Source organism: Clytia hemisphaerica, unplaced genomic scaffold (genome assembly GCF_902728285.1).
Source record: "Clytia hemisphaerica strain Z4C2 unplaced genomic scaffold, Clytia hemisphaerica genome assembly, whole genome shotgun sequence".
In the NCBI taxonomy this organism is placed as follows: Eukaryota; Metazoa; Cnidaria; class Hydrozoa; order Leptothecata; family Clytiidae; genus Clytia; species Clytia hemisphaerica.
In genome coordinates, this window is record NW_027103551.1 from 1,971,238 (window position 1) to 1,994,455 (window position 23,218).

Here is a 23,218-nt window from a genome sequence, read left to right on the forward strand (position 1 = left end):
TCAAAGAGTCACCTGTGATGATTGAAATAGGTGATTCTGAGTTAGCCCTTGTTGAGATTATATCGCGAACACCAGACCAGACTTTTCTAGAGTTTTTAGAATGGAAATCAAAATATCTGATGTAGTGGTTTTTTTTACTACGTCTAGTCAAAGTGACTATCATATTTCGATACCTACGATATAATTCATAGAGTCGATCTTTGGACTTCTTAGTTTTAGCCTTAGCGTGTTTTGTTTGGTAGTGGTCACGTTTTTTGATTGACTTCAAAATTCCTGGCGTTATCCATGGTTTTGTTTTTGATCTAACTTGACGTTTGGTAAGTTTGACTGTGGGTAGATGTCTCTCTACAAGTACTTTCATTCTGTCATTAAAAATATTGAAACTTTGATTGACTTAGCATTAACAACATTTTTTGGGAGCTGGTTCCACGCCGATATGCATCTATAATAAAATGATTTTGTTTGCACACCCCTTAATCCATCATCTGAGAAATTAGGGATCAATTCGTAATCATGTTTACGATGGGGACGAGTTCGGTGAGAAAACTTTTTGACGATGGTATTTTTGTCATAGAAGTGAAGGTGTTTGTATATTTGAACCATGTCGCCAAATTGTCTCCTAAATTCAAGAGATGGTAAGTCCAGTTTTCGCAGGCGCTGCTCGTATGTTAAATTTCGTAGACGACGTACCATTCTTGTTGCACGCCTTTGAACCCCTTCAAGTAGGTTGACGTGCTTACGCAATCTAGGTGACCATACAGATTGAGCATATTCATATTTATATTAAAATCCTCATATCTTCCCTTGCTTGCAAAAACTTTGTCCTGGCACGCGATTGCCAATTTGGACAGTTCCTGGACTTAACAGCTTGATGTTTATTGTACTCGGATATTTGTCTATCCCGAAAAAAGTTCGTAGCCCCTCTGTTGCAATTTCGCGCGCGGCCGAGTGGTGGAATACTACGCCCGCCCCAACAAACCACTTCTTCTGGCGCTAAAAGGATACAGGAAAAGTGTGTAATCCGTTATTGGAAGTAATTTCCCGATTTACATTCCGAATTTGGCTTTGAAAAGAAGCTAATATACAGTGGCGGAGCAGCACAAACTTGTCGAACAAAATTGGTTTATCGAATTGATCGAACTGAAACCCATTGATTGAAATTAATCGAACACTTACAATCTTAGAGTTCGATTAATTTATTTAATCGAACTTTAATCGTTCGATGGAGTTCGATTAGTTCGATTGTTCGATTGGTTCGACAAGTTCGATTGATCGGGTCTGGCATATGTTATATATATACATATTATATACAAATTTGGATGATAGAGGCAATACCGTGAGATTGGATAACTTGCATCAGTGGAGGCTAACATGCATAGCCCTCAAATGAAAGACCTGGCTGGTCATTAAAATACAACTGCGCAGCTCCGCTCGCAGCTCTACTCTACCATTTTTGTTTTGATTTAATTTTGTATTTTAATGACCAGCCAGGTCTTTCATTTGAGGGCTATGCATGTTAGCCTCAACTGATGCAAGTAGGACCCTGCCGACACACCGGACTTAACGAACACCGGACACGCGAAAGTCCGGTGTAAAATGAGAATTTTTTACCACCGGACAATCTCTACACCGGACTTAAGGAAGTCGGATGTCCGGTGTCGGGGAAGGATATTTTTTCCACCGGACAATCAAAACACCGGACATGACCAGTCCGGTGCGTCCGGTGTTTCTTAAATTTTTGTTTCATAAATGTCCGGCGTCCAAAATTCCCTGTATGCAACACCAGACTGACACCGGACTTATTGCGTCTGGTGTAACGAAAGGATACTTTTTGCCACCGGACAAATAAATACCGTGAGAGGTCCTAAAGCCGACAGCCAAACATTCCCTCTCCAAGTTGAACGATAAACTATTGCTAGAACTCTCGAAACAAAACATCTAACAAGATAGCTGTAATGTCAAGATGTCAATTAATGTAATTAAAAAGTGCGAGTTTTAAAAAGAATTACCTTTTATTCTGGATCAGTTGCTCATGTTTAAAAGGATAACAGTTTTGTAATAAAAGTGACTTGTGCAGGAAAAATACGAAACAACTTGGACTGGTTTCCATCAAGAAACAAACGACTAAATTATAAAAATGGCGCAAAGTTGAAAAAAGGGCGGATGCGGTAGCACTAATTTGAATAACAAACATCGAATCAAATGAGGCGGCAACTATCAACGCCCTCTTTACCACCTATAAGTCCGGATGTTTATTTACGGAAGGCCCGCAATCGGACAGCTCTTCATTTAAGTGTATCTTTACTAGAATAGGAGCAAGGTGTCATGTAATACATAATAATTGTAATATACGTCGTCTATTTGTATTCTTATCATGTAATATATAATATAATGTAATATACGTCGTCTATATGTATCCTTACACAAAGTCTTCGCCCCGCAATCAAGCCAAGTGCCAGTGTAAAGTAATAGAAACCAGGCTTGATTACGTAACGTTTCAAAATGAGCACGCTCGTACACAGACCTCTTTTATATTTTCGTGTGCTTTGGAAAATCAAAACATCTCGTTACTTTTTATGATGCTGTTACTACTGTTGTCATTTATGACGTTTGGCATATTGCAATAAAAATGTTTTGTTATAAGAAGCAATTATTGTTATTTGGTTCAATTGGTTCAATGTATCAAATCTCTCAGTTTAGTTGACACGTTGGTATCTTTGTTGCGTCACAGCGAAAGGTTTGTTTTTATTTTAGTTTGTATCTTTGAAAGACCCCATTGTAAATTGGTTGTTACTCACCATTCACAATAGTTGGATATCAACCAACAGGATCACTTCTTTATTTAATTATTCAACTAGAAGAACAATGTTAACAGATTCCGGCCGGACGAATCTTGTATTGATCGACATATTTGTGATCCAGTGTTGTACATCGTGTTGTAACATAACGTAACGAAACATAAGTGTGTGTGTCTTGAATCTGAGACCAAATCAATCTCAAAAGTGTTTCTGCATCAATAACACAATGTCAACAGAAGTTTAATGTTCAATACCAACAATATTTACACTATGTACATTTGGCGGGTCTTCTTATTGACTTGGAAGGCCAGCTTCACCAGCCAAAACCTTCATCAATAAGGAAGCAGATGCTGTAGATTTTGTTAAGCAATCTGCCAGTTGTTTTGAGGCAGGAACCCATTCAATCGTAATGAGTTTGCCTTGAATCATTTCTCGTAAACAGCAAAGGTCAATCATAAGACCTTTATCTTCAACAACTGTAGATGTGTGAGCAGTGTCTCTCAATGATTTACTGTCTGTTATACAAACAGTCGGAAATGTTGATTGTTCTGAATCATAAATCTCACAGAGTAGGGCTTTAATTAATGATGCGTGTTCTACTGCTTCCTGTAGCGCAAGAGTCTCGGCAGCAAGTGGACTTTTCACAACACGTTTTACTTTCTTTGAAGTCCAGACAATAGGCGCAGAGTTTCCATTTTCACCTTTAATCAGGATAATGAAACCTCCTTGAGACTTAAATCCTGGAAGATTGGCGTGTGATGCGTCACTATAAGCATACAACGTTGACTTTTTAACATCACCAATATTAGGTAAGTGGATTTGAGCAGTTGAATTTTGAAGCTTGCGAAGATACTTGTTCGCTAACCGTATGTCATCTGTTGTACCATCTTTAACACGATTACTTAAATCCCACGACGCAAAAGCTAAATCAGGGCGTGTTTGTTTTGACACCCATTGTATCTGTCCAATTAAAGCTTTCAGTTGTAACTTTTCCTCTTGAGTAAGATTACGTTTTGATGTATCTTTCAATTCAATAGGTTGAAGTGTCTTAATGTAGTCATTTTGATGCATTGCTACAAACTCTCCTGTCTGGTTGATGTCCAATCCTAGGTACTGGAAAGTTGAAAACGATTCTTTGCTTAAATCAAATGATTTCTGTACATGTGATACAATTTTCTCATGGAACAGGCGTGTTCCAGCATAGAAGAAATCGTCGACATGACAACATAAAACACCTTGAAGCTTTCCTTTGTTTCTCCAAAAGAATAACGCTTGGTCATATTTGCTTCTTGTGGCACCAGCTTTAACTAGTTCCTCAGCAGCTTTAAGATACCACGAGCGAGGGGCATCATTTAAACCGTAAACAGTACGTTTCAATTTCCAAAGTTTTGAGGTATTCGCTTCTCTTGGCGGTTGAATGAATACTTCGCGATTAATTGGACAACCTTGCAGAAAAGCAGCTTTAATGTCCATAGAGTGTATTTTCCACGAATTGCTCACGGCAATTGTTGATACGAGACGAAGGTTTTCCTTACAGATAGTTGGGGAATCAGTACGAACTTCAGTATTGATTTCCTCAAAACCACGAGCGACTAACCTTGCTTTCACGGTGTTGGTGTCCTTGTCAGATTTCTCGGTAATAACCCATCTAGTCGATACTGTCTCTTGACCTTCATTGTCAACCTCTTCATAGACATTGTACTCGGTCCATTTCTCTAGTTCTTTTTGTTTAGCTGCTAATACTTGAGGGTTGTTACTGGAACTGTAAAGGACTTCTTCTTCAACTGGCTGCCATTGAATATTTTCAAAATCAACGCACTTAATAACACCCGACACTAAATTTTTAACATTAAACCAATGTTTATTCTTGCCATTAGCTTTTCCAGCACGATTAACAGCGATAAACTTTTCTTCCTTATTGGTATCTGGGTCAATGAACAAAATTTGTTGTCCAATACGAGGAAGCTGAATTCGTTGAGAGTTACTTTTATTTCTACGATCAGTCTTTTTCTTATCTCCCACCGGATGCGTCGTTTCAACTGTTTTGATCTCTGGTATCTCTTTGTCAGGTTTAGTAAGCTTAGGTTCTTCGATCGGGTTTTCAACTGGAATCATAACTGTTTCATTACTAACAATATCGATGTCTAATAGCTCTGGAATGGGTACTTGTGGTTGTTCATCTTCATCTGGTACGATAAGTATCTCCTTTGGTAATGATCCCGACTTTTCCTTATTTGCTTTCGTCAAATGGCATGGACTTACTCGTAGAACACTTCCTCCGTGACGCACAACAACAACTTTTCCGTCAATTCCGATAATGGTACCTGGACCATGCCAGTCCTTGTCTGAATTTCGTTTGTAATAGACTGTATCTCCATTATTAAACTCTTTGCTCGTTGTTGTTCGTGTTTGACGTGATAACGCTGTTTTGATTCTTTTACTGGATTCAGCTTGGATAAATGCCCTTCTAGCAGAGTGAAGAGCATTCAAATGTTCAGCAACAAATTCACTTGACGTTTTCGTTCGAAGGGCTGGTAACTGAGATGTTAACGTGGACGGAAGATTTGGGTTACGGCCGAAGACAAGTTGATTAGGACTGTATCCCAAGTTGTTGGACAAAGCATTTTTCGCACTTACAGCCCAAACAAGTGCATTCTGTATGGAGCACTGAGTATCAGCAACAATTTTGTGGATCATGTTTCCTAGAGTGGCATTATGTCTCTCGACTACCCCATTTGACCATGGTGATTCAGCAGCTGTTGAAGCTATCGATACATCTAAAAGTTCTGCTACGTCACGAAGCAGTTCATTGTTAAACTCTCCTCCATTGTCAGCAAAGATTGATTGTGGTGAACCGAAAATAGCAACCCAGTGTTTCAAGATTTCGTCAACTATCACCTCCTTGTGTTTAGATTTGATGACGGACGCCGCAGAGTAGCGAGTAAACAAATCGATCATATGAAAAATAATGTACTTTTTTTCGTTAATTGTGATGAACTTTAAATCCATTGCAAGGCAACCATTAAATTCTTTGGAAAGCGATAACGATACGACAGGTCTGGCTCTGGCTTTTCGGTAACGGGTACAAACATCACATTCCTCTGTAACTTGATCGATAAGTCCCAATAACTCGTCATCTTTGATTTCTGCATCTTTTACGATAGTTTTCAGTTTTGTGGAATCAACAGGATGTCCAAACTGTTTATGCAGCTTAACAGCAATAGACTTTTTCTCCTCTTTCGACTTTGTGTTTAAATCATTTATTGTAAGATATAACTCAATTGGTGCTTCAGGTGCGATATTACGATTGACAAGAATCTGCTTTGGCGAAATAGGAATACAATAATGTCCGCTTGAAGTGTGTTGAAGTTTTATCTCTGTACCGAAAAGAGTTATCGTGTCTTTAACAAAATCAAGTTGTCCACCGGCTTCCTTTATACTATGCTTGGAAAGTAAAAGAGGTACCTCACAGTCGACTACATCTGTAAGGATATGCCCTGGTTTTCCACCGACGTTAATAGGAATGTTTACTTTCTTCAATGATTGATAAACTTGACTAGGACCGAATTGATACGACTTCTTACTTTTTGTTTCTGTTACGTCTTCGCGATTTGGTAACGAATCGAGATAGCAATTTAACCAATTCTTTCCACATACATTTGAAGGGCACCCTGGATCAATAACTGCACAACTTAATGTTTCTGATACCATCTGCTCAAGAAACATAACTCGACTCCACTTTCTTGCGTAAATAACTGGATTTTCAAATGTTGTAATGATAAGTCCTTTTTATCTGCATCCGGACAGTCACGGTAGTAATGATAGATTGAACCACAAATTTTACAACGAGTAGGGTTACCATTTTCATCTGGACAGTTTCTATAACGAGTCGATGACTGTGCTTGAGGAGCGCGACTGTCCTCTTGACGGGATCCTCGATAGTTAGCTCCTCCACGTCCACGATATCGATTAACTCGAAAATTTCGTCCTCGATTAGCAGAATAATTGTTACGAGAATAATATGCTTGTTCATTTTCAACTAAAATATCTGATGTATCTTCAGTCGTTTTATCATCAGTCGTACACGAATCGTAAATAGCTTTAATCTGCCGTTTCATATCATCATACTTCAGTTCTGGAATAGTGGCTCTGGCTAAATCACGTTTACTTTTTGGTAAATTAGCATTTTTCAACAATTGATAAGCTAGTACTGGCGATGGTAACTCAATCTTATAAGTTTTCAGTTTATGATTGAGTTGTTCAAACTGATTGATATATTCTGCGATATTCATACTCGTATCAACATAGTCGCACGCGTTAAAACAATGATTATACTGTTTTATGTAATTCATGTAAAAACCGTTGATATCGTGGATCTAATAAAGAGAACTACGGAAACCATCCAATATAATGGCATTAACCGCTTAGCGGGTAGAAAGATATCCGGTGATTATTTGTTTTCATAGGAAAGGCGGCAAAAGGAAGCTTTGACTTTTACATCATACAGTGCTCTTATACTCTCTCTGTCTCTGGGCATTATATGGCATAACTGTATAATTATTAATTAAGATAAGTATGGAAAATAAAAAAAAAGAACTTGCTGGAGAAGATGAAGTTAACCAGAAAAAAGCAAGTAAGTTTAACTATTGCAGTAATTTATCTTTGGATGTGTGAAAAACATCTTGACATGAATGGCACTTTTGATCCAACTTGCAACTGTCAGACTGCAGCAGGTCTAGTCCAGGAGCTGGAGCTCAACTACTTTTTGCCTTTACTAATTCTGATGGGGGAAAAAGTAGAGCGCCATCATTCAAATCAGAAAGCGAAGATAATATACGGCAGATTTTCTGACACTACTACAGCAGGTCAGGATGTCAGGATTTTTAAAAGACTAAAAAATATTTATACATCGATTTTATGATCCTGACTTTCAATCACTTTGGGGTTGATAATAATTGAACTTATCGAACATGATTAAACCTAAGGCCAGAGCAATGAATGCATCAAAAAATTTCAGAATTTGAATGTTTTGATTTTATAAGGATGTTCTGATTAAATCGGTTGGCAGACGATATCATACTCCAGGATTCAAGTGAAACAATCCGCGACCCTAGACGGGGGTTTGGTTATTATCAGTTAGGGTTAAGGTTGGAGCTCGAGAGTCACAATATAAGGCCGGAGGCCTTCTTAGGGCCATTCGTACCCTGTGAACTTAACTTAGGATCCCGTAGGGATCCTTGTAGGGGCACCGGTAGGGTTGGGAGCTTTCTTAATTAAGGTCTGTAAATTACACGCTATAAGTATTTGTGAATGACATCTCTCTGTTGTGTCTCATTGGGCCATTCCAGAAAATTTTTGTTACCCCCTGTCGGACGACGTGCATTTTTAATTTTTTTCTAGCCTCAGAAATAATTTTTCTCTTCCAGTGGTGGTCGGAAATTCCGATAAAAATCCATGTACTTTTCCAGAATGCATCGGAAATTTTTTTTTGCCTTTTTTAATTCAATTGCCTTGGAAATTCATACATTTTCTTCTCTCGTCTTGGAAATTTCGAATTTTGGTGAAAACTTTTGCCCTCGGAAATCCTGTGTCGTCCGCCCCCTGTTACAGACAAATTCTCGAATGGCCCATTGGCATTGGGTTTGTAAACCAAGGTTTCTTGCATTTGGTGATTCGAGCCGGGGTCGGAGACCTGTTTCACCGGTACGGGCAAATTGCAGAAAAATACTTAGAAAACAGTTAGAAACACTTGAGAAAGATAGAAAATCAGAATAGAAGATAGGAAAGTAGAAAATAGGGGAAAATAAGAGATGATGCATCCTGGAGTATGATATCGTTTGCCAACCGATTAAATCAACTTACAAACGCATCAAAATAAAAAATCTAGTTTGATGAGTGCAACTATTTTGAGCAAAAATTAAATACAACTTTTTGAATTGCACCATTCTGCTCCAAATTATATTTTTTCTCTTATTGCTTTGGTGCTTCATTTGAAATTCTGTGACTGTTTTTGGTTTGGCCTAGCCTGGGAATCCATGCTATGATTTCTTCTTTGATAAACTGATGGCAAAATGTATAGCATGGTACGGCGGGCTGAGAGTTTGAATTTCTCAGATCCTAATAACGGTTGAAAACTTAGCCAATCAAATTTTGTTTTTCTTTTACTGGTCACACTTTCTTAGAGAAAAGCGCAACTTTCGAAATTTGGTTTTTATTTTAGTAAGTGAGGACAGCGCTAAATTCGAATTTCTCACTGTAAAAAATGTGAGTCCAATATTAGACTAACAGCTCGAACCCGTCTTGTGTATATACATCAAATTATAAAAAAACGCACAACGGGTCTCCTGTCTAGGTTTAGCCTGGTAATGTAAATTTTTAAGTCTCCTCCATCATTGTGTTTGACTAAAACTGAATCATGTCAGGCTAACTCATATTAATGCAGTTGGTCAATCAAAAAAGTTTATTATTAAATCAACACAAAATCTTGTGACCATCGAATAGTGATACATTGCACTTCTCTGCCATATTGCATTGTGTATTTTAATACCAAATAAGTGATATGTACATTTTAAAGACAAAAGTGAATTTTTGTTATGTTTTGATTTGTAAGTGAGCACACATTTCAATCTGTAAACATGAGATCTAATGACCGGAATTTTATGAGCAAAACAAAAGAAATAAGGTGAGAAGTATGGCAGGGAAGTGCAATGTATCACTATTCGATGATACATTAGTGAAACAAAACGAAACGTAGAAACAAGATGACAAGAACATGGTAAAATTGAAAAAAGCTCTGAACCAGCTAGCCTGGGTCCACTTAAAGCGTAACTTTCCAGACCACACATTTGAATGGAAAATAATAATATCAAATGCCCCTGAGAAAATTAATTTGAGAAAAACTTAGAAGCCAATTATATGGCCTTTAAAAGACCCACAGACCAATTAGATTTCAATAGACTAATTCTTTTATAGGAATGGCATGATGGAGAGCTTTCTTTTTTTAGGACTACATTTTATAACTTTTACTGTACTCAGAATTTTAATTACCCCCTTTTTAACATAGATATTGTAATAGATATATTTCAACTTTTAACATCATTATTAGCATTGCAGATTATATACAGTTTATACACACCGAAAAGCTTTTGCTTGAAAAATAAAACAACTCTGTTATCTTTTCTTCTATTAATTTCTTGGATGGCAAATTTAAATTCAACATAAACACAAAGTTTCAGTTGGTCAAATGAATAACTATGACATTGAGCAACGAAATCTTTCACACATTCGCCCTTGTTTTGTCTTTTTTTAGGAAAACAGGTCAAATGGACATTAATATTTGACATTTATTTTCAGAAATAATGTAACATTGGGCTAACCTTATTATTTATTGTCCTGTGAATGATTTTGGCTGTACAACCAAGACTATCTAAAATATTTTTCTGAAATTTTAAAGAAGAAAGTAAAGTGTCAAGTTAAATATTAAATATAACTTTTCTTTCTTATTGTTTTCCTTTGAGAATTATTGAAATAAATATATTCTCAATAGAGGTTTTGTTGACATTGGTTCGGAAGGCCTAGCCGGGCTGGAATGGTCGAAGGCACCCTTCTGCTTTGCTCTCAGATCGTTTTCAACGTTACAAGTAGTATAATATGATAAATGTTTTTTTTTTATTTCATTTTGGATGAAATATCTATCATGTCTTGTAGTTACTGTTTGCCTTGCCCTGCTTCTATTATGACATTCATCACAACCGACTTCAAAATATTTGCGACTTTACTAATGATATAGTGCATAAAAATATGAAATGATTACAATGAGTCTTTGAAAAATGTTGTAACCAGTTTTGAATAGCAGTATTCTATGTTCAAAAATGTTAAATAAACAAATAAAATACATTTTACACTTTTTATCCTATTTGACTGTGTTAGTTAAATGTGTTGTTACTGTGTTTAAGTTAGTTAAAGCTTGATTCTTTTTAGTGTTTTTGGGTTCTTTTTAGGCGTTCAACTGATGACAAATATGAAGAAAATTTTGGCTACAAATAGATCCATGAAGGCTAAGGGAAAAGCTAAGAAGTCTTCTGGAATTCAATTTGTCGAGCTTAGAAGATCTGCAGAAACAGGTAAAAATCAGATAAGGTGGTTTTTACAGTATCTTGCTTGCAGATAGTAAAATAAGTATTAAATTTTTTATATTTTGGTATGCCAATGTGATTCACAGAAATATTTTGAATACATTTATTTCAAAATCATTCACAAATAAAAAGTCGGGGATAAAGTAGCAAAACTATTCAAACGACCAACTTTTAAGTAAAATTCCAAATTTAAGTCAAGGAAGGACTCTTCAGAGATTTACAAAAATGATTTAATTGTCGTCTTCTCTCTTTCAGGTAAAAGAATTTACAAGCCAAAAAGACAAAGGTCTCAGAAAAAAAAAGAAAGCAAGAAACGATGCATTGGTATGTTATATTGATTCTAATATTGATTCGTACATATCTATTGCATAACCAGGGATCATTTTGATCTAGCACAGTGCCTAAAAACATGACTTTTTGACATTTCCAACAAGTTTATACAAGTATTTTGGATCCTTCATTTGAAAATATTGAAATTCAAGTAAATTATGGATAAATAGTTTGGTATCATATGACCCCACCAGCATAATTCCAAATAAATCGAAGTCTTGTTTTCGAATTTTAATTATTTTATTTTATTTCCAAAAAAAATCAAATCTAAAAAGATTACTCTTTGGCAATACTCCAATCTGTTAAGTCTTTTATGCTGAAAATAATTGTCTGTTTTGTTATATATTTAGGCTCAGATGACAGTACATCTCAGGTAACCAAACAACATCAACAGCTATTCAATGAAGATCAGGATATGAACTTGGTTGGTGGTAGTGATATGAACTTGGCTGGTGATGATGATATGAATTTGGTTGATGACAATAATACAGGTGAAAGAATACTCAACTACTTTTGTGCAAAAGTTTTATATGGATAGTTTACCATTGATATTGCAAAATTTCCAAAATGTGTGTCTAAGGTCTGCTTTTTGATGAGCTTCACCTAAAATTATTTTTGAAAAAGTTTAAGAGGAAAGGCTACGTTAACTTAGCTAAAGAAGAAAATTAACACTTTCTTAAAGGGTAACAAACATCTTAAAATAATAATAATTGATTATTGAAATTAGCAAACCCTGCTGAGCTAGCTTTCATGTTAAAAGTATGTGTAATTGCCTTCCTTCTTTTTCGTCCTTTATTTTCTTTCCTTTGTTATATTATATATAAAAGACGATATTTAGAGACTTAAGCCTTCTGATTGAATGATTAAAAATCTTTCTCTTCTAGAATCTTGTTTCAATGGCTGGTTCGAGTTGTTAGAGAGATTTGTCAAAAAGAAAAAGAAAAGGAAAACCTGGTTTGAGCGATCACAAGCCTGTCAGGATGACTGGGACTTGTTGAGGCAGCCAATTTGGAAGACTATGGCAGCCAAAGAAGTTTTAAACGAGTTGTGTTGTGTTTGTAGGGAAAGATCGAGTGATTTGCATTGTTTGGATTGTCACGATTCGTTTTGCTTCCTTTGTGACGATGTTTACCACCTGTCAAATCCACTCCATGATAGAATGGCAAATGGTCGATGCCTTGATGTTTGTGAATGTTTGAACGATAATAAAGAAATAACACCTACAGGTAATATTATATAAATTTTTCATTTGTTCGAAATGAAATAAGTGGATTTAACGCATGACCGTTGTAAGATAATGAAGTCGCAAATGTATATTTTTTGTTTTTCGACGTCCGGTCTAAAAGATTCGACAATCAAAATTGTTCTGATTGTATTATCCTATTTTAACTTTAGTTCGCTTCCCACATCTCAAATGTTCTTGCTCTGTCTGTGGTGGTAATAATTTAACAAAGGTTGTTAAAGATGAACTTTGCATTATAGTTACATTAAAAGGTATTGCTATTTTAGTTCTTCTTCAATTATTATGGTTGAGAGTGATTACAATACTTATTACTGGTAATTTTTGTCAATCCAGAACAGAATTTGCCAAGTTTGAAGTGTTTGCCACAACATTTTTGTCTCCAAAATCTAAAAAAAGAATCATTCAATTACATTTGAATTATTTTCCAGGTCGCTATGATGTAAATAAATATTTGTTGGCTTGCAAGGATTGTGAATCAACAACAGATCCTTTTACTGTAGCTGTTATTCTATGCTCTGGTTTCTGGCCTGGTAACCCGAAAAGCTTGAATTATCTCTTCAAAGAAGAAGTGTTTCAATTATGGGACAATTTTAGAAAATTCATGCCTGGGAGTTCAGAACGTGCGTTTTTGAAAACTCTAAATGCTATTTCGGAAGAACACAGCCGGGTAAGCCTTACTTTAAGTCAATGTTTTATTGAAGAGAATCGTTTGAATTTTAAAGAAAAAATGAATTTAAAAAATGGTTCTTTTTTCCGCTTTAGCAGATTTTGATTAATTTTTGGTGTGGTTTACTTACATGCACCTCCTGTGTGACCAATGCCAATCAGTAAACAAGATGAACTTAATTACGACGCTATTAAACATATCACCCCTTACTAAGTATTCCGTTATAAAAATCTCATAGGATTAATGAAAGTCATGAAGAAAATTGCATATATTTATTCTAAGGTAATAATTTTTCACGATGCACTGTTCTTAACCAACAAACTATTTGAATCAAATCGATACTTTTAGAAAGCAACTATCAATCCAAGCAATTTCAGCATGGCTTTCAGAGAGTGGTGTTTGTGGTCTGATCAAAAAGACCAAATTCAGTTAAAAGATTGGTTAGAGTGTCCAGCATGTCATCCTCATCCTCACAGCTATCACGTTGATGGCAATTGTAAACTGTATAGGTACAAACGAGGAAAGTAAGTATATGTGCCTTCTGTAAGCCTTCTTGACAAAGAACTTTGCAAACTTGCATTTTTCTCTTTGCAAACTTGCATTTTTCTCTTTGGAGAGGTAATTGTCTCCAAACGACAAAAATTACACCGTACTCATCCGTATAGACTGTTATCGACAATTTTCATGGAGGGGGGATTTTCTCTAAATCTATTCAATGGTGGTTTTATGCATCGCTCGCTACTCGCAGTGTTTGAGAATTCTTGTGATTCCACAAGACAATCCACAATGTGTAACCGTACATCCTGTGCCCAAGTTCAGGAGTTGCCATAAAACCATTGTGGTAATAACCGAGAGGGCACATTGCTATACATATGGTTTTTTTTAGTCATCCTGCTAAGAAACTTTTGGGGGTTCGCTAACATTCTTTAAAGGATGGAGACCAAATGGGTTGGTTCTGAATCCCTAACGAACTATGAATGATTTAGATTAATTGTATTTTAGCCTCAAAATCATAAAACTGTTAAGTTTAGAATATAGGTAAAATATACTGGTTTATTTTAAATATACCAATTTATATTCGTGCTCCCAAAACCTCGTCTTCTTTGATTCATGTCTTATATATTTACTTTTCGAAATTCTCTAATTAAATAATACCCACTACAAAGAAGCCATGATTTAAATGTGTTCTTCTAATCTCATTATAATTCTAACTAATCTATCAGTAAGTAACAAATGAAAATAGCATTGCTTAAAATATACGAGTATGATAACGAATATGATTTCTTGAAAATAAATTAAAATCTGGGAAGGACTTAATCCCCTGTCTGAAGAACAGCTAATACAGATTCGTCAGAGATCTCGGGCACTGATACCCATGGGATTAGATCTGGCTAGATAATGTTGGTTTGATAATAAACCCAAATGTAATTCTCTGTTTTAGGCGGAAGCGGAAATCTTTTTATGATGGACGTTTCTTTGTTTCGAATGATACCGTCTCTGATTTCATTAATAATTTGTACAGTAAACCAACAAAAAAGGTTTGTAAATTCTTTGTGCTTTTAAAACGTTAAGTTGAAGAGGTGAAATAGTCTTTTTTCTTTACTTTTTAACTTTTTGTCCATTTGTTTCTTCGTGAAAAATAAAGTTTATACTATTTATGACAGGGAAAGCTTTGTGTAAGTGGATGAAAAGTTTTTGTATTCCGATGCAATATTTTCTTTTCCCTGACTCACATTCCCTATCAGGCGTCTCAAAATACTCGCTTTGCTTAAAAATAATGTTTCTGACTTAAAGTATGACTTTTGATAATATGTACATTTTCAATTGTGGGGTAATAGTTTGAACCAACTTTTTCATAGATGGTATAACAAAGAACTTTTGTTTAAAGAAGTGGAAACACTGGTAGGTCTTAAAACAAAAATAAAATTTCTCAGGATTTTTTTTTAGACAAATGACCATGCTATTCGTATAATAAAAGAATTCATGTTAAAATAGGACGCAATTGACTCGATTTGCGGTGGTACCTGGACAGCAGCACAGAATTGCACCAGAAAAATGGCAAAGCTTGACGAGACAGGGTTGGAGGTGGCCACATGTAGGCACGTGACAGCGCAGAAAGCCCTCAATATGTTCAGAGGTGAAGTGTTTGGGTACCCGTACTTCCTGATCAAGAACTTCATGGTACCACGTCGAACTAGCTTTTGCTTCGCCGACGTAATGTGCAAATTGTGGCCATTTATGCGGCGAGATGACCCATCAATGAACGACCAAATTAAACCCGCTTTGTCGATAATGCATGCAAAAGGACACGCTTTGGAGTGCCAGGTAGATCTTTTTTTTGAATTTTTCTAAGCTATATTTCGATGTACAGTGAGAAAGCCAAATTACCACCAACATATTTTTTCAATTTATTCAGGTTGTTTGGAGTGGTGAATGGTTGGATGGTACAGGCCGTTCCACGGGCGAAGAAACAGAACAACTGTTCAGCTACCTTTCCCGTTTTGGAAACAGCACAAAATACCAGTTACCAGAAAGTAATTTATTTTTTCAAAGATCAAATCAAATGAACACTCTGTAACCTGAAAGTAGTATTTTCGGTATATTTTTCAACCTCGTTCCAGGTTTTTTTCGTGTCTTCTGATGTTTTTAATGAGATTGCTAAACAAACCCTTCAATTTGATGGGAACTATTGTACAATGACATGACTTTGTAATTTGACGCTTGATTTAAGCAACACAAACAGATTTACTCCCTATTGACACCGAACAACTTCATCATAGATTACGTAATAAAAAGCAGTCAGTTCTAGGGTATTCTTTGACGAATCATAAATAAAGTTGAATAGCGAAAAGGATCCCTGAAGGAAGTGGTATACTTTCGGATCAACCAACGGTGCTGTGTTTCATCTTCGACTCCCTTTAGATCTTTCTAATTACTTGTTTTCTCTTTAGAAAGAGAAGAAACGCTTACCGAAGTTGTCCTACACTGGAACAAAACAAAGATTAAGAAAATTGTCCCTGATTTAGTAAAAAGATATCACAAGGTTTTTAGATTTTATTTCCTATATAAATACTTTGATTCGTGCCTTAATTCAGAAAGCTGTATTTTAAACTTTATTTTCAGCATGTATTAAACGGTAAATGATTTTTTTTAGAATGAAGATAATTTAAAACAACTCGTTGATTTACAAGATACGAAAACGCATGAAAAAACGATCCAACATTGGAAGGATGAAATTCAAAAAGAAGCTTTGGGTATAATAAATACTACGCTTACTAAGTTTCCTAATTGATGTACCTTACTTTAAAGTTTTTTAAAGGTTAAAAACAAAGTTTTAAGCTCTTTTCTTTAAACTCTAATAATACTACTTTCGTGTTTTTTGCAATTTTTGGTCTTTTTCGCGTTGAAACTTTGTCAAGTTCTGACAAGGGTAATTCGCGAACGTTGAATCTCGTGAAAAATCGTTGAGAAATAAAAATTCTTATATTTGAAACATTAAATGTGAAATTTTGAAAGTAGAACAATCTTATTCCAGTCCATGATGAAGTTATTGAAAATCGACTTTTTATGTTTAGGTTTGAAGAGCCGAGTTGTACGACAGCCTTCGACAGCAGAAAAAGTTCTACTCCTGGTGGAAAACCTGCATCTACCGTTAAATTATCACGAAGTAGTTAGCAAATTAACGTTCCCTAAAATGATCGATTACGGGAAAGTATATCGAATGTTACAGTTCGACAAAAAGGATAAAATGATGGAACTGGATCGGTTGGTTAAAGAAGTGACTCCTTCTGAAGTGCTGGTATGAGAACTTGAATTTACCTACATAAAGCTTCTATCCTTTTCCTAGATCATACTACGGCTTGTATGTGCTAGTTTCGTCTGAACATTTTTAATCTTTTTACCTAAAGGGAATGTTTTATATAATTTTGATTTAAAGAATATGCTTTCTAGATGGCACACAGAACTATATCTGAAGACATTTTCAAACCATTGATGGAAAGAGCAATCGAAAAAAGCAAAATTGAGAAAACTGTGATAAGCGCTCAAGTTGGTGGGGCGGCAGGTAAATCATCACGTTATTAATTTTGTTGAATATTAATACCCGCCCGTTACTAATTTTATTAATCATTACGAAAGTGTAAAACATAATTTTATTTTTCTTTGATTCATTTATATCTTGTTTAGATTCAAGCAAAAGACGCAGAACGATTCGCACAAAACTAGCTGCCGTAAAGAAATCGGAAAACAAGATGTTTTTGGAGTATTTGGAGTTACTGGGCGAAGAAAATAATAAGCAAAAATACCTTCTCCTTGATCAAGGAGTTTTACCGTGGTTAAATGATAGTTCCCAATCGGAAGGTACATTAAATAGTTTTATCAATTTAGTTTTATAGATGTTACACATACAAAATTCCGCATTCTTCTTATCTACCAACCCAACAATACGTTACTTGATTTCGAAGAGCTGTTTAGATTTCGTACAATAAAAAATTATAATTGTATTTATTTAGCTATTAAACGACGAATCATTGTAGAGCGACATGTAAAGAAGAATCGCTACATTGAAGAAAAAGGTATCTTGGTTCAAGAAATGAAAAACGTCCTGAATTTTCTACATGAAAAGGTTACCAGATTAATGCATGAATATCGAGAAGAAAGTAAGATGTATTATTTTCGTTAATTCTAGCTTTTTATTAGAACAAAGTCGCTGCAAGTGTTCACTTAGCTTTATTCTTAAAATTTGTCAATGAAAGATTTTTGGTTTGAAAATATTTTCTTTGACATCAAACTTAGTTTTATATTCTTAAAATTGAAAATAAAAGGATTATCGCTTCAGACTGGATATGCTAAGCGTTATGGAATATAATTATTTTACTATTTTTTAAGCTACTGTGCCTCCCAGCCGGCACACAACGTTTTCAAAACGTTTTTTTTAGGTTTAAATTACGTTGTGAAAAAACGCGTTGCCAAAAAACGTTTTAAAAACGTTTTTTCAACGTTGTAGAGAAAACGCGTTATTTCATAACGTTTATAAAACGTTGTTGAAACGTTATAATCCAAACGTTTTTCAAAGGTTTTGCTAACAACGTTTAATAAACGTTTTTTCTAAACTTGATTTAAACGTGATTTTGATCAACGTTTTTTAAACGTCTATAAAACGTTTTTTTGAGACGAAAGTGTAGTGCCCAAGATTTATATTTGAAATATATAAATATAACCTCATTGACTCTCAGCTTTTATCCTGAGAAAATTTCTGAGACTTTACCTACCTGCTCTGAGATATAAGAAAGATATTCTATATATCTTTTTCTCTATTACTTTATTGACTTCTCTTTAAGCGTTAAATATATTTTAATAAAACGCCCACTCCCTGTTTGAATACCTCGTAAGATCGCCCACCCGTAGATTCTCTCCGTCACGCCCTTTCCAAATTACAAAACCACGCACCCGCTCCCCGTCCCATCCACTCGCCGCCCCCCCCCCCATCGTCCGCCGAATTAACAATGGAATGGCTTCTTTTCTGGACAGCTTTCGAACGTTCGAACGTTCAAACGTTCGAATTCGAAATAACTTGTAGTTCAAACAAAAATTAAACAAAGTAAAGGTTCTGAAAAAGTTGGATGTTTCATGCACGAAGACTGGAAGAAGCTGGTTCTCTTACAAAAATCAACTAGATAATGTAAGTAGTTTACATTAAACTGAAAATGCTTTTGATATTTAAGTTAATTCTTAGAGGCTTTATCGGTGTAGCTTATTTCAGGTTTCAATTTCTGATGATATTTATTTTTGAGAGCAAACCCTGGAAAAATTACATTATCTTCAGTAAACTTTATGTTAAAACTTTTTATTTTAACTTCTTTTCCCTCAGATTCAAGCTGGAGTGTATTATTGGTTTCCTTATTGCGACTATCCTCAGCTGACTTTGTGTGGTCGCCAGCAGAAAGTACCGAAAATATGCTAGTAAAGGTAGGTGAAATGTAATAAGACTTTAATAATATCTTTCCAAAACTATGCTAATTTCTTGCGAATACCCCTGCATCACTGAGTGAGCTTGGTACTTCAAACTACTGAAATTTGACTTGAAAACACCCCTGTCTCAACGACAATAATTTAGCAAAGTCCTTGGTAGAATACATTTCGTGAAACATAAAGTTTGGCCATGAAATTTAAGAAGTTTTTTCTTTATCCTTCTGGAGCATTCTTTTTCCCGTGGAAAGAAAAGATAGTTTTCAACGTCACAACCGCAGCTAAAGAATCTTTAAACATCAAATTTACTATTTGTCTGTTATTTTGTCAGGATCGCAAATGTGTGAAGGAGACCAAAGAAATCGCAATCAAGATATCGTTTTTTAACACTTCGAATAACAATCATACTGGAAACGTTTGGAATGATTATCACAAAGATGCCAGAAAGGAAGGACGGAAGAGAAAGAACATCAAATTTTTGATTTCATTACGTTTAATTTATACTGATTGTAGATTTTCATACCCAGAAAATTGTATAGAAAAGAGCATTCAAAGAAAATTCAAATGTGTGTACGGTCTTTATCATAATAGTGCAATGAATAGGAGTTATTTTGGCAAAGAACGTCTTAGAGACGTGTTCAAACTAATCTAAAATAACTTTTAAAGACGTTTTTAAGTCGTCTCAGAAACGTACCATACCGAAATTAATAAAATTAAGACGTCCCGGAAACGTCCTAGAGACGTCCATAATTCGTTCCAAAAAGACGTCCTTCAAGTAGCTAGAAGAAAACGTTGAAACAACGTTTTTTAAACGTCTTGCAAAAACGTAATCTATAAACGTTTGAAAAACGTTTTTTTGACGTTGTGAAAAAACGTTGTAAAATGCGACAAATACAACCTGAAAAAACCGTTTTCCAAACGTTGTGAAAAACGTTTTTTAAACGTTTTTTAAACGTTTTTTTGCCGGCTGGGCTGAAGCAAACTCAGAACCAGAATCAACGTCTGCAAATACAGAGCTACAGTCTCCAACAACCAAGCCGCGTTACAATCTGGATATCCTAGAAGTAAGCATGATTTGATATTTTCTATTAAATCAGGATTCAATGAAGCAAGTAAACAAATCTTCAACAGAGGGCTCGATAACAAACGTAGAGCAAATTTTTGTTTGTTTTAATTTTCCTTCGACTCTGATAATTCATTTATCTTGGTTCCTTAGTATTATTTATATACTGCTATTTACCAAGTCTTTAAATACATATTATGTACGTGGCACTACTTTTGGAAAAAAAATTCTCTGTTTGAACTATTTCTTAATTTTCAAATTTAGATTCGCGCCAAACAGGGTATCAAATGTTTAAAACAACAAGCGGCTGAGTATTTCCGTCAAGAATTCGAGCTGGGCTTGAAAACGTTCTTGCCAATTCTTGATCCTGACAACGAAAGACTTTTGGACTTCGCTCCTATTAATGAGAATGAGGACGATAATTTCGATAAAGATATCGATTGTGAGGTGGACGAACTTGAAGATGATTGTGAGGTGGACGAACTTGAAGATGATTGTGAGGTGGACGAACTTGAAGATGATTGTGAGGTGGACGAACTTGAAGATGATTGTGAGGTGGACGAACTTGATGACGGCGATTCAGACGAAACAGAAGAAGGTTGACGAATGTTGAATAGTCTTCCGTCGGATTTTACGAATAAATACTCTTCAGTTGATATTATTAGTATGAAATGAGTTCACTACGACCTACAAATCTTTATTTGCGAGGTAACCAAAATCTTTACCAAAGGCCAACCCTAAAAATATCCTCGTTTCCGCGTTACCGGGTGACGAATAAAAACTGATGTTGTTGTTGTTTTTTTTTCTTTCAAAAATTTCGGAAATTCTCACACCCAATTATTTAAGGTTCATTATTCAAAAACAAATTTTCCGACCGGTAACGCGGAAACGAGCTATTTTTAGAGTTGGCCTAAAGAGAATTAATTTTTGTACATTTTTTGTTTCTTGAGCGATTTCTAATAATGTATGCTTTACTTATATTTTGGGTTATTTTTATTGCATATTAGATGATGATGTTTTGTGTCTGCATTTTTCTTCCGATGATGTTCATTTTCATTTTTCATTTTTATTCAACTAATATGTTGTTGAATTTCATAAAACATTTTTTAGCGAACTATCAATTTTCGACTTTCTACAATTTTCGACTTTCTACAATTTTATGACGTTTTTCTTCTTGACGCATTTCTCCACTATTGTGCTGAAGTCTGTTCAATGGTCCGAATAATTTTAGATATCTTTAATTTTGTATCGTCATAAATTTGTTTATTTTATTACTTGCAAAAAAATATTTAGTAAAACAGATAAAAGATAAAAGTATATTGATAAACAGCAACTCATTCAACAAAAATCTGCATTTATTCATAATCAGGGAGGGGAACAATACGACCGTGTAAATCGAATTTGTTCTTCGCATTAACATTAAGTTTAATTACATTAGTCTCATTTTTGACAGTTTTGAGTTGAGACCCCATGTGGTGTTGATCATTGGCTATGCCTGGTCTGGACCCATGCTGATTTTTACCCCTTTCACTGAGCTTGCATGAGTCTGTATGGCCTTTAAGGTCTTATATATCATATATCCCACTGGACTGAGAGCAATTTGAAATAAATGAAGCCTCAGAAAAAAAATGCGGATCGATTCTTCTCAATTAGGCATCTAAGGTCTTAGATATCATATATCCAACTGGAATATGAGCAATTTGGAATAAATGAAGCCTCAGAAAAAAATGCGGATCGATTCTCTCCAATTAGGTATCTACGGTCTTAGATAACTTATACCCCCTATCTATTTGAGGTATTTTGGTACTCAAAACAACAATTTTCAGAATGCGTTTCGATTCTGCCGAAATTGGACGATACAAGCCCTACTATCATACTAACCCCTGTATACATGGCTATTTGAGATATTATGGTACTCAAAACAGAAATTCATAATGCGTTCTCATTCTTTCGAATTGAACGATACAAGCCCTACTATCATACTACCCCCAGTATACGTGGCTATTTGAGATATTTTGGTACTCAAAACAAAAATTCAAAATGCGTTCTCATTCTTTCGAAATTGAACGATACAAGCCCTACTATCATACTACCCCCAGTATACGTGGCTATTTGAGATATTTTGGTACTCAAAACAAAAATTCAAAATGCGTTCTCATTCTGTCGAAATTGGACGATACAAGCCCTACTATCATACTAACCCCTGTATACGTGGCTATTTGAGATATTTTGGTACTCAAAACAGAAAATTCAAAATGCGTTCTCATTCTGCCGAAATTGGACGATACAAGCCCTACTATCATACTAACCCCTGTATACATGGCTATTTGAGATATTTTGGTACTCAAAACAAAAATTCAAAATGCGTTCTCATTCTGCCGAAATTGAACGATACAAGCCCTACTATCATACTACCCCCAGTATACATGGCTATTTGAGATATTTTGGTACTCAAAACAAAAATTCAAAATGCGTTCTCATTCTGTCGAAATTGAACGATACAAGCCTACTATCATACTAACCCAGTATACGTGGCTATTTGAGATATTTTGGTACTCAAAACAAAAATTCAAAATGCGTTCTCATTCTGTCGAAATTGAACGATACAAGCCCTACTATCATACTAACCCCAGTATACGTGGCTATTTGAGATATTTTGGTACTCAAAACAAAAATTCAAAATGCGTTTCGATTCTGCCGAAATTGGACGATACAAGCCCTACTATCATACTAACCCCTGTATACGTGGCTATTTGAGATATTTTGGTACTCAAAACAAAAATTCAAAATGCGTCTCATTCTGTCGAAATTGGACGATACAAGCCCTACTATCATACTAACCCCTGTATACGTGGCTATTTGAGATATTTTGGTACTCAAAACAGAAAATTCAAAATGCGTTCTCATTCTGTCGAAATTGAACGATACAAGCCCTACTATCATACTAACCCCTGTATACGTGGCTATTTGAGATATTTTGGTACTCAAAACAAAATTCAAAATGCGTTTCATTCT

General features: G+C 35.2%; 1 protein-coding gene and 1 long non-coding RNA gene across 2 annotated transcripts; both read left to right on the forward strand.

Moving 5' to 3' along the window:
• Nucleotides 1-7,099: 7,099 nt before the first annotated feature.
• Nucleotides 7,100-18,419, forward strand: LOC136800104 (uncharacterized). The gene is made up of 19 exons (XM_067056715.1): nt 7,100-7,431; nt 10,799-10,921; nt 11,189-11,257; nt 11,614-11,754; nt 12,148-12,489; nt 12,659-12,757; nt 12,935-13,173; nt 13,522-13,697; nt 14,615-14,711; nt 15,169-15,498; nt 15,590-15,707; nt 16,125-16,216; nt 16,328-16,427; nt 16,749-16,972; nt 17,125-17,236; nt 17,359-17,532; nt 17,685-17,831; nt 18,061-18,065; nt 18,408-18,419. Exons 1-19 carry the CDS (start codon nt 7,374-7,376, stop codon nt 18,417-18,419), a joined length of 2,658 nt encoding a protein of 885 aa, XP_066912816.1. The 5' UTR covers nt 7,100-7,373.
• Nucleotides 18,420-18,788: 369 nt separating this feature from the next.
• Nucleotides 18,789-19,740, forward strand: LOC136800250 (uncharacterized). Its single transcript, XR_010845685.1, has 3 exons — nt 18,789-18,853; nt 19,043-19,140; nt 19,472-19,740. It is a non-coding gene; the product is annotated as an uncharacterized lncRNA (long non-coding RNA).
• The last annotated feature ends 3,478 nt before the right edge of the window (nt 19,741-23,218 follow it).